General features: G+C 37.3%; 1 protein-coding gene across 1 annotated transcript; it reads left to right on the top strand.

The window, feature by feature from the left end:
• The first annotated feature begins 13,837 nt into the window (after window positions 1-13,837).
• On the top strand, window positions 13,838-14,630 carry LOC5571814. Its single transcript, XM_001659896.2, has 2 exons — window positions 13,838-13,916; window positions 13,971-14,630. Exons 1-2 carry the CDS (start codon window positions 13,905-13,907, stop codon window positions 14,337-14,339), a joined length of 381 nt encoding a protein of 126 aa, XP_001659946.1. The 5' UTR covers window positions 13,838-13,904; the 3' UTR covers window positions 14,340-14,630.
• The last annotated feature ends 827 nt before the right edge of the window (window positions 14,631-15,457 follow it).

Genomic DNA, 15,457 nt, shown 5'->3' with positions numbered 1-15,457 from the left:
TTTTTGCTACTTTCAGAGACATGAAATGGCATACTCGCGTGCCATGCCTCATGCATGCGTGCTCATAAATAGCGCTGACGTCGCTACACTCATTTATGAGTTAACAACCAGAGATGTATGTGCTGTCACAATTGATATTTCTGTATGTGACCTCAATAGGAAATACGTCTTTCGTTTTGTGGTGAACCATCCCCAATGGATGATTTCAAACGAGTTATCGTTCACTGTCTATGAAAAGGCCTTCTGCTGATTGTGGGCAGTGATGCTCATCACATCATCTGGAGCAGCTCAGATATCAATTTGAGAAGCTCCAGTCTGATGGAATGCTTAAGTAATTCAAATCTTGGATTACTTATAGTAGGAAATCGCCTACATCTCTATATGAACATGAGAATGTAAATTCGCAGACTTTGCATTTGTTATACTCCACAAACTGTGAATTGGTTGTGACCAAATTCCATGGATTTTCTCCGTCCATTGGAAATCCTAGTGATTTGGTTGTCCCCCTTTCCGGTGAATTGGGCCACAATTGTCCTTGCTTCGAGTGATCTCAAATTGCTTGTCACTTTGCTTATAGGAAATGTTCCTCACAACTCCCTTCGCGGGACGAGTGGACGTCTGTACATTACTGAGCCACCCCAAAGGTGGCTAAGTATTTAACAAATCTGTCAAAGCAGAATTGCAGTCGCTTGGTTACAACCTTAACTGGCCACTGCTGACTCAACTATCACATGGCAAATATTCAGTGTATTGATACATTTGTGTGTGATAGTTGTGATTCCGATTATGGAACTTCTTATCACCTGATATGTAACTGTCAAGTTCTCGCGTAATTGCGATTTCAATTACTTGGTAAACACTTATTAAGTGAAACTGATTTCAGTAACCTGAATCTTCAGGACCTTCTGTTATTCTTCACCCGCTGTGGTAATGAGCTATAGGCTCTCTTTACGCTCATGCGTTTTGCAGTGCCCTTTTTAGGGCGCTGTTCGAACCCATTGTGGTATGGAGCTACATGCTCTTAGTTCGCTTATGCGATTTTCCCTCTTCAAGGGACCCCACTCCTATTTCCTCCCATCTTCCCCTTTCCTTTCCTCTCCCATCGGGTAGATGATGAAATAGGCTCAAATATGGCGATGGCACAAATCTCCCAAATGGCGGGGAACGTGCCTTTGGAGCCGGCCTTCTGATACCTGATACCGATAAAAAAAGGTTACGTATACTCTTCATCTTATTATTCTTCATTTTACTGACGTTACATCCCTACTGGAACCGAGCCTGATTCTCAGCTATAAATAGTTATAAATCCAGGTTATTAAACAGGAATTTTCTTTTTTAATGCGATTTTTGACAACAGAATAATTCTTCGACATATCTTTGAATTCAGTAATAATGAATAAATAAATTCAATAAATTAAAACCGTCAAAAACATTGATTGTATTAAACAAACATTTTTTACCCTATGCATTGTTGTTCATTGTATGCAGTTTGTAGATTGCGTGTCGGGACATTAGTAAGCCTTGTGGTAATATCTGTAGTTCTGACGTAAAGCATTGACAAAAGTGCATTAATTTATAATGAAAGTCTTAAATTTTTAAGCAAAAAACATCCTTGATTTTCTAAGTCATAAAGTATCGTTTGTAGTACCGCCCAACATGCATGTGAAAAATAGCGAAATTGAATGATTGAATTAAGCAGGTTTTGTTCTAATGTGGACGTAATGCCAAACGCAGGTGTATTATTTCGAGGTTGGAAAAACTGGCGGCCATCTTGATTTTTGACGCCATCTTGGTTTTTAGCAGTTGCATGATTTTTTACAAATTATAAGGCCTCCGTTAAAAAAAATCAATCAGATTCTATCTTTCTTATCTTATCTCAGCTGTTCAACTGATTGTTCATTTGTATCAATGGTTTTAGACCAAATAAATGAAAGAAATAATGCTATTTTACAACTCGAAGATATACAGAAGAATCATTCAGGTAGCAAATAAGCGTTAGAAAATCCTATTTGATAAATTGTTTTTAAAACTAGTTAAGCTGAAGGACTGGCTCTGTTCCAGTAGGGACGTAACGTGAGGAAAAAGCAGAACAAGAAGAAGAATAAGTGTAACAGTAGCATTGAAATTCAACATGTTGAGTGCTAACAAGGTGAAAACTCATTCTACTACTTAAAACCAAGATGGCGTCAAAATCCAAGATGGCCGCCAGATTTTTTCACTCAAATTAATACTCCTATTCTTCATCTGTCTCAAATAATACACCAACGATTGCAAACTTGTTTCTTTGTTGTACAAAAAATTATGTTTGCATTGATTGCACTCGCCATATACGTCAAAATAGTAGAACATGATTTAGAAAATCGTTCATATCATAGGTTAAATACCATTGCTCACCTAGTTTCTGTAGCCTATCTCACGCAATTTTTCCTCAGCTTTCTGATGGTGATCTCAGAATTCAAAACTAGCGGTGCGCTAATGGTGAAAAATCGATTTTTCTAACAAAATTCAAGATGGCGGCCAAATTCAAAATGGCCACCAAATTTTTTTCAAGTTTAAATGAAAGCTATATCCTTTCTCTATACGATGCCACTAAGTTTGCTATGTGTTCCAAGTGAAATATGAGACATATCCCGTGAAGAAATACCCAAGTTTTATCAAAAAATGGGCTTTTTCGCAAACTGCTCAGCTAGCTGGCGTTCGAGGGGTCCACCAATTTGAGAAAACAGAAAGGACCACCCTTAAGTTTTATCGAAAACTAGCGATCAGTGACATAAAATTGGAATTCTAACGATGGGTGCCGATGGCGGCCTGGTTTCAGCGAGAATTGCTCTGTTGGCTTTAAGTGTTCGGAATATGATTCAAAACGGTACGTCTGATAATTAGGTGGAAATTGTTCAAATGTTCTATTTGTCACTGCATTTCTCGCGTTTGCAGCCTGCGATGACACCACTGATTCGCACTTTTAAGGTGATTTTAAAACAAAGAACTAGAGAACCTGACAACCATTCACGTTGAAAATTTGATCGATTGGTTGGTTGCTAGTGATGACCTATCGATGAAATTCTCAGCTCAGAACGCTTTTCTAGCCTAGTGCTTTAGAAAATTCGAGGTTTGGCTTAAGCCAGGTTAAACCATGTGAATTTCACGAGATTCAAGCCTACTCTATTACCATTCCCAGCCCTTAGCTGAAATTACAGCACCTATGGCACGCCGACCAAGAGTCGGCTTAGGATTAGCCCTGCCGAGGCTGATCCCCTGTATTATTGTTCAAGTCGACTATGAGAAGCAGTTTTCCTAGGCTACTTCTGCTACAAGTGGTAAATGCTGTGCACTGGCCCCTCCTCGAAGAAATGCCGTAAGGTGGCTTCGGGGTGATAAGGATTTGAGGCCAAGGGTTCAAATGTCTGTGCATTACAAGCAAAGCATGGACTGGTTTTGACTGTCGAAAATATAACGTCACCCTTGAAAGCAACGAAAACAACACATTTTCCTCTCCTGCCCTCGCCGCTCAGCAGCCCTTTCTGTATTTGTGATTGATGAAGTTGCGATGACATGGCACTTCGCGTTGCATTGCACGATAGACGAATTATGCTTCTGTATCGGGCGCAGATTTTAACTTAAGGTGCGCTTTGTTTGGTTTATATCTACTGCACTTCATCTATGGGCATAGTATTTATTCTTTTAGAATCGAATGAGGCAAATTATGATCGTATTATTTATGAATATATGTGAACTGACGAAATTGATTTCGTACAAGCGCATAAGAGGGTCAAGTATTTTTCGTGTCTTGTCGCTGTAAAATTCGGCAGTGGCATACACGTCGTATTACGAAAAGGATGAGATTTTGCTGGCTCGTCATAATTGTTTAAACCTTCCTTAGTCCCTAACAAAAAGCTACAAATTGTAATTGTAATTGTGTTTTCGACCCGAGAATTCAAACAACTCGCAAAAATCAGTGTGTTGACCGAGCATAGTTCTATTGAGTTAAAACGAAAGGCACACGTGTCTAGTTTCAGAAACCCTCCCGGAGATCCGGATTTGGTCACTATGACCACCGGGAACCTGCTACATCTGAAAAAATAAATTTTTGTTATAGACCCTTATTTTGATAACCTGAAGTTTCGTAACTTAGTACCGTCTTCATATTGTTGAATAGGTATTCCGTGAACTGTGAATAGAAATTCTCAAAACATTTACTTATTCATACCCGATTCCGAAAACCCGGAACATCCGACAGTAAGTTTCCATCGTAGTTTTGTATATACAATTTACATCGGTACTAATCGGTTGATGGATATTTTAACAAAAAAAATCTGTAATAAGGAACCAATTACCGGCGCACATCCTCTGAAAAAATCGGTCCAGTATGGTCCATGCGAAACCGCTCCCTGGAATTCCGTGAAGGCTGCTAATCTGGGACAATTCGATTAAATTGCTCGGATTTATGCCTCGAAACCAAATGTAATGTATCCAATCCTGTGCGATTTTTTTTACGTTTGGACGTATTTTGTCAAAAGGTTATCCTGGTCCTGATATGGGACCAAAACCAATACTTCATGATTTTGAATCCCAGTGACTGTTCTAGTTCAATTATAGATGACACTTCTGGACCATCAAAATAATCCTGGAACGACCACTGGAGATATCTTCATTGTAAGACGTTTCAATTTCATGGGCACATCACCTTGAAAACAATCCAATTAAATTTCTTAGAACATTTAAAAAAAAACATTTCGTGAACTCTTCCCCTTTAATCATGTGACAAATTTGGTTCGTTAAAACCGGCACAATAAAATATTAATAACTGCTGGTAGAAGCATAACACACCACATGAATCGAAAACCAACGGCAAAAAAACGCAAGCCCTCAGCAGTGCTTTTGAATCTCATCGGTCGGAAAACATGCAAACACGCGGATAAATGGATACCTATCAGCTCTCAGTCTCCTTCTTCATGGGGCCAAGTTTTTCCTTCTGAACACACCAGGCACTATTCCACCCACCACCATTCAATTTCATACACTGTCACGCGTTCGTCCCATTCCTGCGACCACGAAGGGCTCCCCTGCTGAACCATTCATTCTTGGCCGTTTCTAGTAAGACACTTCCAAGCGATATACTTTCTTGCAAGTTGCAACCCCTCTCGCCACCGGATTCTGGGCATACGGGTGTGCGATATTTTGAATGATCCCAATGAATAGCCCGGAATTCAATGAAACGAAACTTAAAATTTCCGTTTTGAATCATCCAACTGAGAAAAAATAGGCAAAATGTTTCGAAAATATACGGAATAAAATTGAACTTCGTGAAATATCGAATTGGATCGCTGACAAAAATTAAATTACAATGAACGGACTAGACGATATGCAAACAGAAACTCTCTTTTATCACCAAGGTATCTTGATTGTCGCTGTATGCGTGATGTTCGACGAAGAAAACAATTCCTTTGGGTTCTATACCATTTCCCGGAAATATATTTCCCAGAATGACATTCAAGAATAATTAAAATAATCAATGTCGAAAAAAATTAAACAAATGATGCACCGCCGTTCGGGGTCGACATTAGGCCATAAGGGTGAATGTGGATCACTGTTTTTACAGCAAAGTAGGGGGAGATCCCCCAGTACCAGACGAATGTACTACTTTTCACCGAATATCGTTTCTCCGAATGTCATTTCCCCGAAAAATGCTACAGTTTAAGAAGGGGCAAAAAACATCTTCAGTGGTAAGGTGGTGAACTAGAAAGAACGACGAACCAAAAAAAAAGAAGAGGATATTTGGTCATTCTCGACTAAACATATGCTTTCAATCATGCTAAGGATAGTGAAACTTGAAAAACCGTGTCAAATTAAGGAGTCACATGACCAGTTCATTCACCACCTTGGAATATAAGAAGTATTGTCATTACTTATGAGTGCCTTTTTTTGGGAAAATGGGCTATTCGGGGTAACGGGATATTCGGGGAAACGGGATATTCGGAAAACTGGCCTTCGGGAACTGACGTTTAGGGAAAAGTAGCACAACTGTACCGAACCCCTAAGCCGCGGAAATCGTAATTCAAAAACTACTGATTGCAAGTGATTCATCGAAAAACCTCTTTCATATATGATGAAAAATAACACATTTTACGTGAATTTTCATTCTGCTTATTTTTATTACATCTATTGCATCTACTACTACTATTTTCACATGAAAAAATACAAAAAAATCCTAAAAAACTAGATTTTTTATATTTTTTTATGTAATTTTATTTCTCGGAGTTTTATATTTTTCCAGCAAAGTTGAAATCTTAAGCTTTCATTCCATAAAAAATAGATTGGAAATCGGTTGAGCTGTTCACAAGTTATGATTGTTTTAAAATAAAAAAATCTATTCCGCTGAGACCTACAGTGTGTGCCGATGAAAAATGACTGATTTTTAATTTTCAAAAATATATACCTCAAAAAAAAAAAAATAAAAAACATACATCGCTGAAAATTTGACAGTAAATTTTACCACCGAAATTTCAAGAAAAAATGAGAACATCAATTGCCTCCCAAGTAACAATTTTAGTTTTACGAATTATTACCAGGGTGCTATAAATAAACGCCCATAAAATCACGGTCAAGGCACTGTTGCCTTCATCGCATCCCCCAAAACCTCTTATAGATTAGAACGTGACTAGTTGGCCCACTCTGAAAGATGCTATGATGTGCGTATTTATATCACACGAATAAAGCAAAATAGCATTTATGGTAGCTATTTTGAGGCCACCTGTTCTAGATGAATGTCGCTTCATCTTGAAAATGATTTTATCATAACGTCGATCTTGCCGGATTTATTCCAACGTGAACAAAACTAAATAAGATTGAAAACACATCTGTGGTTATTTATTTCGCAGTGCTTGTTGAATATTGGAAGTGATTTATTTTAATATAGTGCTCAAATCTTTAGTGCCAGGTGATATTTACTGTTAAATGTGATGAAAAAGAAGTAAAATTGAGTGCGCCCCCTCTGAAAGAGGTATCTTTCTAGTTGTTTAGCATTTGTTAAAATAAACCGCTAGGTGAAAAATAAAACATATTCCACATTTGTTGGTTTGATTAGGCAGAAATTGTGGGTTTAATTATATTTAGTCAGTTTAATCATCATACCATAGCATCTTATGAGCGAATTCATGGAGATAATATAATTTAAAAGAAGTGACATTGTGGCAACCGGAGAGAAATTAATATGGCGGGACCCTAATTGATAGATTCATCGACAAATGCTGTTTTGTCATCATAAAAACACAAATAAGGGCACACTGATCGGCATTTGTGGATGTAAAATTGCCTCAATTAATGCTGATCGCAGATGATTCATCTCTTTTTCGCATTTCATGGTAACTTAGCAGCATTCAACAATGTTTGACAGTTTGAGAGAGCTGTTTTGAAGAAAATTCACAAAAACAATGAAAACGGACATTAGTTTAGCGTTTTTATATTAAGAATTAGTGTTTTTGATTAAAAACGCTATGTCAATGATGGTGTGGTGGGTTTTAAATTCGCAATGCTAATAGTGTTATCGCATATCAAGAGCCCCAATACTGATTTAAGAGGCATGATAAGGTGAGTTATCCAGATTCAAGTGCAAGTTAATCAGTTTAAAAGCCGCTTTTATGACAACAAGTTGTATTATATCAATCTTTTATCATAGCCGTAACAATTAAGAGTCATTCAGCCACTTCAAGCAGTTTAAATGACGTATTATATGCTGCAATAAAGCTGGTTTTGTAGCCACAACATTTTGACTTCATATTTTGTCTCTAAAAGGTTTTTAGAACAACTAAGTGTTGCCTTACAAAATATAATCTTCTAGCAACGTTACATGTCGCCTCTAGCTATTATAGCATTCACGTAACTGTCATAAAACATTGATAAGACCACACGAATGCCAAATTGCTGTGGAATTGTTACTTGGGCTCTTTGGTCCCGAGGCCTTCAAAACACGAAAAAACGGAAATTATTGATGTTTCTTATGTAAAAAAAAAAACAATTTTTGTGAAATTTTATATTTTTCTTGGAAGGAGTCTTGCACAAATCACGTTATTTTTAAACGACTTACAAAATATGTTCTATACCAAAGAGTGCGTATGGTAAAAATCTGCAAAAGTATAGTTATCAGCGATGATATGATAATAATGATATCACTTATTTAGATTGAAATTTTAAACTTAACCATGTTAAATTTGTCTTGGAACCGAAAATCCGATTCCTGCAGTGGTCGATTTGCAAATGGTCAAAAAAAAATCGAGTGATGCTTACTTTTCCAAAACTCCTGTTCTAGATTTGTCATATATTAAAGGTGGCGGGAGATTCTGCAGATACTTCTCGAGGAATTTCCTCAGAAATATTTGTAGCAGAAATTCTTATGGAAATTTCTCCTTCAGATCCAGATCCAGATCCAGATCCAGAAAATGTTCAAGTATTTGTTCAGAGATTTTTCCAGTAATTCTTGTAAAAATCGTTTTCTGTATTCGTTGAGGAACGTCGTTCCAGGATTTTTTAAATTTATTCCGCCATGAATTCTCTGACGTAAGCATCCAGAAATTTCTTCAAATTTTTCAATATAATATATGAAGACTTTTTCATATATTTTACCATGGATGCTTGTACATGCTCTAACGAAATTATTTTCAGTATTCCTGATGATTTTATTAAGAGATTTCTTAACCATCTAAATACATGTGTCGTCAAAACAAACTTTTCTAAGATTTAATATAAATGATCGGAACGCACTAGAAGAAAACATGAATCACTCGACGTGTATTTTTGAAAAGGTATCCACCCATTTGACCGAATGTCGTTTGACCGAACGCCATTCGACTGAATTATGATAATGGTGAATATTTGCGTTATAGCTGCTTCGTGTAATCAAAGACTATTAATCTAATTATTGTCCTTCAACTTGCTGATATACTGAGTAAGATATTCTTCATTCTTTCAATCATCAGCTTTCCTTACTAGTAAAACTGAGCTAAAGATTGTTGACATAATCAATTCCAAATATTTCAAAGTAATCTAGCCTTCCTTTAAAAGCAGGCTTTTAATTAACTTGGTAATCTTACAATAATAATAAGCACTATCCATTTCTCTGCATGAAGTGGTCGGTAAAAATGTTAGGCAGGGATGTCATTATCATAATAGACTCACAGTCGCACTCTACACGGTTTCATTCATAACGTATAGATCATATAGTCCTGGACGGATTGTCCGACATTTCCCCGAAAACCATTTCCCGTATGATTTATTCCCGAGGGATTTTCTCCCGAAAACCATTTTCCCGAATTAACTGTTTCCCCGAATGTACCGTTTCTCCGAAAGCTTTTTTCAAAGACATTTTTTATTTATTTAAAAAAAATATCGGCAAAGGTAGCATCCACAAATTACGTAACGCTCTAGGGGGAGGGAGAATTAGGCTCAAACGTTACGGCTCAAACAGAAATTTAAAATTTTTCATACAAAAAGCGTTACGGATGGGGCTTATGAATAATTTGAATCGAAAAACGAAAGATGAGATATTTGGAGTGAAAATCGATGAGTTTTTACTGGCAGGTCTGCTTTTTAAAATAGGTTAAAAAAGTTAAGTTCGGTATTTAAATTTTATTATGCTAAGAATCGTAATAAAAATACATAAAATGTTTCGAAAGAACATTCAAGAGATGAACCAACCTGACGCTTAATGTTGTTTGTTCGAACATAATTACTCAAAACATCAAGCTGAACGGGCAAAGGCAGAATAATGAAAAAAAGTTTGACTGATTGAAAACAGTTTGCAGGATTCAAAGACGTGACCCTAATGAGATCTTCACTGCATGAAAACTTAGAAAGTCACTAATGTCGTTTTCGTTTTTAGGAACTGGGTCAGTGATCAACACATAAACAAACCAACGACAAGCAAATTGTACCTCGGTCGATCCTGAATCGGGTTGGAGTCAGAGCGACCAGTTCCAAGTTTCGCCAGTTCCAACCTAGGATTAAAAACGAATTCGACATTAATTGATTTGGGACGCATTTGACAGTCCAGCACACCGCGTCCAGGCTATCATTCGATCATTATTTCCGCGTTAGTAGATTGTATTTCTTAAAACATTAGCAGGTGTTTTTTTTAACTACAACTGAGAACGTAAAAGGCTTGTTTTCAATTTTATAAAAATCCCTTCTTTAGAACATAGGTTGTTCTTCTTTATATTCCTGGTCTAATAATCATTGGCATCAACATTGTTGATAGTTTTAAAACTCTCACCTTCTTATCATCGTAGGCAGTTCTTTAAAGCTTTGCTGGATTGATACTGTTCTGCTTGCAGCTGCTATTGATTTTTTCAAATAGGCGTTTTTTTCTATTTAATTAGTGATTATTAGCATTTTTAGTATTCATTACTAACATGTTCTCTGTTTTTAACGATTTCGACTAGATGACTCATTTAGGAACGATTTGGAAAAATTGACATTTGGGAAAATTGTTTCTATCCAAAACATAAAAAAAAAGATTTTTATCTGGAAAACTAATATTGATTGTCAGGGGAGAAGAAAGGCTAAAAAGGAGACCCAAGGTTTAATTATGTAGAGCAAGATATAATAGATTCAATGGTTTCACTGTAGCTAGTCACTAAGTGTAATGAAATTACGTTTAACCTAGTGGACATATGGCACGAACACGTTTGGCCAAATAAGGCATCTTTGTGTAATAATGCGGAACAATGTGAAATAACAGCCTATTATTCTAGGAAGGCAAAACTAAGCCTAATATTCAGTCGTCCAAATGTTCATAAGACAAATATCTATACTCCAAAGATACCGCTTCAAATGAAACTGCCTATCATCTGCTCGCTTTTTTCATCAGTGTATCACAAAAATTAATCAAAGTTGTTTTGAGCCAAATGCTCGTGACACATTATTTTGAACATCTGTAACTTTAAACTCATGGATTTTTATAACAAATGAATCAATTTTCGTCTAATCTTACATTAGCTAACAAGTTAAATACTTTTTGGCAGTAAGAACATGGATAGCTTTCAGTATGTCATTTACATTACGATTTTTTTGGGGAAATGGTACTTTCGGGAAATAATTTTGGGGAAATATTTCATTCGGGAAAACGTCATTCGAGGAAATTGCATTCGGGGAAATGTCGGACAATCCCTTGACGAGATGTCATTTGCATATCTTGTTTTCCGTTAGTGTATTTTTTTTCCAACCCAGACAACCAGAATGTACGTATAACGAAATCACTTTTTGCGTTATGCGATGCTTATATATGCAAAGTTTCACGTATAAGATGTTGCGAAAAGGCCTTATACGTCTTATAAAAGGCCTTATACGCCTTAAAGTGGAGGCGATATACGTGCATATTATATATGATGATAAATAACATGCAATGCGAGTGTAAAGATTTTCTTGCGAATCAGTCTGTACTCTTATGCGACTTATTTTATAACAACAAAATTGATTTGACAGCTGCTACGGATTGATCCGACTTACTTTGTAGGAGTATACGGGACGAAACAAAATGTACATATAAACTCATAAAATAGGGTTTTATGCGAGGAAATTCATCTATCAAACGATTTAATCCACCATATAGTGCGGGAGTGATGCAATTTGTACAAATAAACGACTTTGGTCGTACACTGCTATGCAACTTCTGGTTGTCTGGGAAATGATATTTAGCCTAATGTCATTTATATCACCTTGAATGCCATCATCCAGAATTTCATATCCTCGAACGACCCATTATCCCGAATTCCGAAATCACGAGACAATGTCATTCAATGTATTTGTATATACGGGGAAACAGCATTCGGGAACATGGAATTCAGGGTAATGGTACATTCAGGGTAGTGGCATTCGGGGAGATCGAAGGTTTTGCCAAGTATTCAAGAAACCATGTAAGTAATTCGTGGCCGTGCAGTTAGCGTCGTCAGGCAGTTGGACGCATCGTGTCATGGGGTATGAGTTCGATTCCTGCTTCAGCCATTGAAACTTTTCATCAGGAATGTTTCGCTACTGTGTAATACATTTCTCTAGAGATTAGTACAGGATTTTTTTTTTCAGAGATTACTCTTTGCGTTTTAACAAAAAAAAAACAAAACTTCCTCCTGCAATTCTAAGGATTTACCCAGAACTAGTCTAGTCATGCTTTCAGTAATGCTCAAACTGAGTTATCCAGGGAATTCTGCTAGAATTTCTTAAGGGCTTCTTCCTGTAAATCTTGATGAGATTTCTTCTTGTACTCCTAGGATTTTCCCATTTCGTATAATCCTGAAATGCTTTATCTAGGCATTCTTCACCCCTTCTTCAGTAAATCGTCCCCAGATTCAAACTAATTGTCTAAAATGTATTTCATCTGAAATATCTTCAGGTTGTTTTGTGATTTTTCCAAACAACATTCCGAGCAGGCGTAAGAAGCTTAGTTATAGCAAATTTTTATATGTATACTCACTCAATCTGTTCGGTAAAAATAACTGGGTTTTTGAACTTCCGAAAAAGTCAGTAAACTAAAATAAAATGTCAGAAATCGAAAAACAGAGATTTTTCATTGAAATTTTGCAGAGAGCTTTCTTTTTATATCATATATCGATAAAAAATAAAACATGGAGAAATTTGCTTTTCAATTACGCGTGACGACAATATTCATTTTACTGACTTTTTCGGTAATTCCAAAACCCAGTAAAATTTTACCGACCCCAGTAATTTAATCTAATTGTGTATCTAAAAGTGAAACCATCTGGATAGATATAAGCAGTTTCGTTAAAATCAGCCGAATGATTCAGTGCGAAAACGAATAAAAAAAACGCCGCTAGCACGAAGCCAATCTGACTTTGGGAGCGAATGCGACCAGAACGAAAGTGGGTACAACCCACGCACACATTCAGTTTTACCCACTGTTGGTGTCATTTCAATAATAAATTTCACCTATAGACACTGACATTGAGAATTGAATATTGAAAAATACAAATGAATTTAATACTACTGGTATAATAAAACATTAATGTGATGCCTCCAGTTGATAAATCATGATTGTCTTTTAATTAAAAAAGTACAATTTTAGCAATTTGCGGGTGTTTTTGTGAAGTATTCTGATGGAAATGAATTTCTTCACAAGTGAAATTGAATTTGCTGCCACCGAATGTCAGTAGGTGGATGAGAATCAGTGTAGAAAAAGTAAATGCACGCTTTACTACATTCGTGCACATATTGTCAAAAAAAAAAACATTCACACAAGATGAAATCAATGACGACGGATCAAACTGCTCGGGATGCCATCAATTGTTTTGCAGATATTTTCAGGGATATTGAAAAAATCAAGAATTCCCTAAATAATTTCTCCAATAATACAACACGGGGAACGTGCCTTTGGAGCCGGCCTTCTGATACCTGATACCTAGATCTTTTCCAGGTGCACTAAAAGTTCCTTCTTTTTTTCTACTTATGTTTTCAAGATTTTTTTTTTCAAAATATGTTGCCAAAATTTCTCTAGGCAGCATCTATTTATTACCAAATGTATTCGATTCGTATCGACATGAAAAAAAAAACGCATATCGCATACCCTCATCTGGGCATGTGTGACGACAGCCAGTAGTGCAGCCTCCTTCACCTGATGCCGGGGAGATCACTCGATCTCGGTGGTGGCCATTGCATTGTGGAGGCTACCCCCGGTTCGTGTTCTGAAAGAAAACGGCACTTTAGCAAACCAAAGGCTTGACGCTACTGGTTGGTACCTACCGATGGTAGCTGTTTGAATAACTTAACAGCACACCACTAGGGACCAGTCCGTGTCCGGGGTATATAAGAAACCCGCTGACTCAACCAAGATCGTAGTGCAATTCAAACGTTCTTCAACACAGACCTCTTGGGAAAACAATCAAACCTTCATTTGCTCAATAATGTTCAAATTGGTAATACGGATGGAAGTGTTCTAAATGAAGAGTTCTAACTAAGCCTCATTCTAGGTGGTGTTGTCAACGATCCTTGCTCTGGCCGCTGCCCGTCCAGGAGCCATCAGTTACCATGCTGCCCCCTTGGTATACCATGCAGCACCAGCGCTGATAGCTAAGCCGGAAATCCACTACCAGAAGAGTATTATCGAGGAACCCACGGTGGCCCACGTAGGAACCGTCGTGAAGCACATCCCAACGGCCGTTTCGCACCAGAGCTCCACAGTTGTGCACAGTTCGGCGAAGTACTCCGAACCGATCTTTGCTCCTGCCGTCAAGCATACCGTAGTGTCTACCCCAATTGTCAAGACTTCCTACCATGCCATCCCATCCTACGCCTACGCACCGTTTCCGGCTTACCACTTTGGACACTACCATCATTAGAAGCGGAAGAAGAATAAAGATTCTCAGGATGTCGCGTGGAAATTATTTATATACGATAGGGTTTTACTCGTGATACCTTCAGCTGGCTACATACTCAAACCCGTTTAGAAAAAATGGGTAGATCCGCTCGACGGGAAGCAGTGCAGAGCAAAGTGCATTACGTTTACAGTACATCTTGTTCCGAAAAGGAAGGAACACGGCCAAACTTTTTTTGTTCGCTTTTTGATTGTTGGTGAAAGATGAGAAGATTGGTTGAGATTACTGTGAATAAAGTGTGAACTGGAAAATCAAGTTCGGGGGAGTTTTTACTGTGCTACGAAAGAATGAAAGTTGGGCGTGCGTACAATACTGGTTGAACGAGATTGTGTTGAATGCGTAATTATATCCGTGGTGAAGCAATCTAAGGCAATTAAAATGCTTGCCTTTTACTTACTTTGACTATAACTTATAGGGTAAGTGTACCAGTTATGGACATAGTGATTCCCTATTTCGCCATACGTGATTACTGTAATGTCTCAAAATTTTGAAAATTTTAGTTTGCTGTATTAGTTAGATTTAAGATATAACTTGATGTTTAAGTATTCAAAAAGATTTAAAAGGTGAAAGTTATCAAAATTTCTCATATGGCCAAATAGGAAACCACTACGGCCATAACTGGTACATTTTCCTTAATGCAGATCAAAACATACTATAGACTCACTTCTAACTCAAATGCCCTACTAGAGCATTACTTCTATTTAACAAGCCTTATATTGTTTCTTATTCATGATTATAGGTTATAAATACAACCCTGGTAACCAAAAAAATTTAAATAAGTCATAACTCAGCCTTCTAATTGCGTTCCATTTGCTGACTGCCGTAATATCAGACTGATTGATTAGCTGTGGGCTTCGTGGCCGTGCGGTTAGTGTCGTCAGGCAATGAGTGCATCGTGTCATGGGGTGTGGGTTCGATTCCCGCTGCAGCCATTGAAACTCTTCGTCAGGAATGTTTTTCGGCTGTACTATTGGAGCTATGCTTGTCTGTTATCTAGTGTTAAGTTACAGTCTGTGCAGCTGAATGGCTGAAGACGGTGCCCGTGTCTTTTTTTTTAATTAGCAAAAGTTTTCAACTGTCAA

This window comes from Aedes aegypti, chromosome 2, assembly GCF_002204515.2.
Source record: "Aedes aegypti strain LVP_AGWG chromosome 2, AaegL5.0 Primary Assembly, whole genome shotgun sequence".
NCBI lineage: Eukaryota > Metazoa > Arthropoda > Insecta > Diptera > Culicidae > Aedes > Aedes aegypti.
The sequence above is the reverse complement of the archived record's forward strand: the minus strand, read 5'-3'. Positions and strand labels throughout refer to the sequence as shown.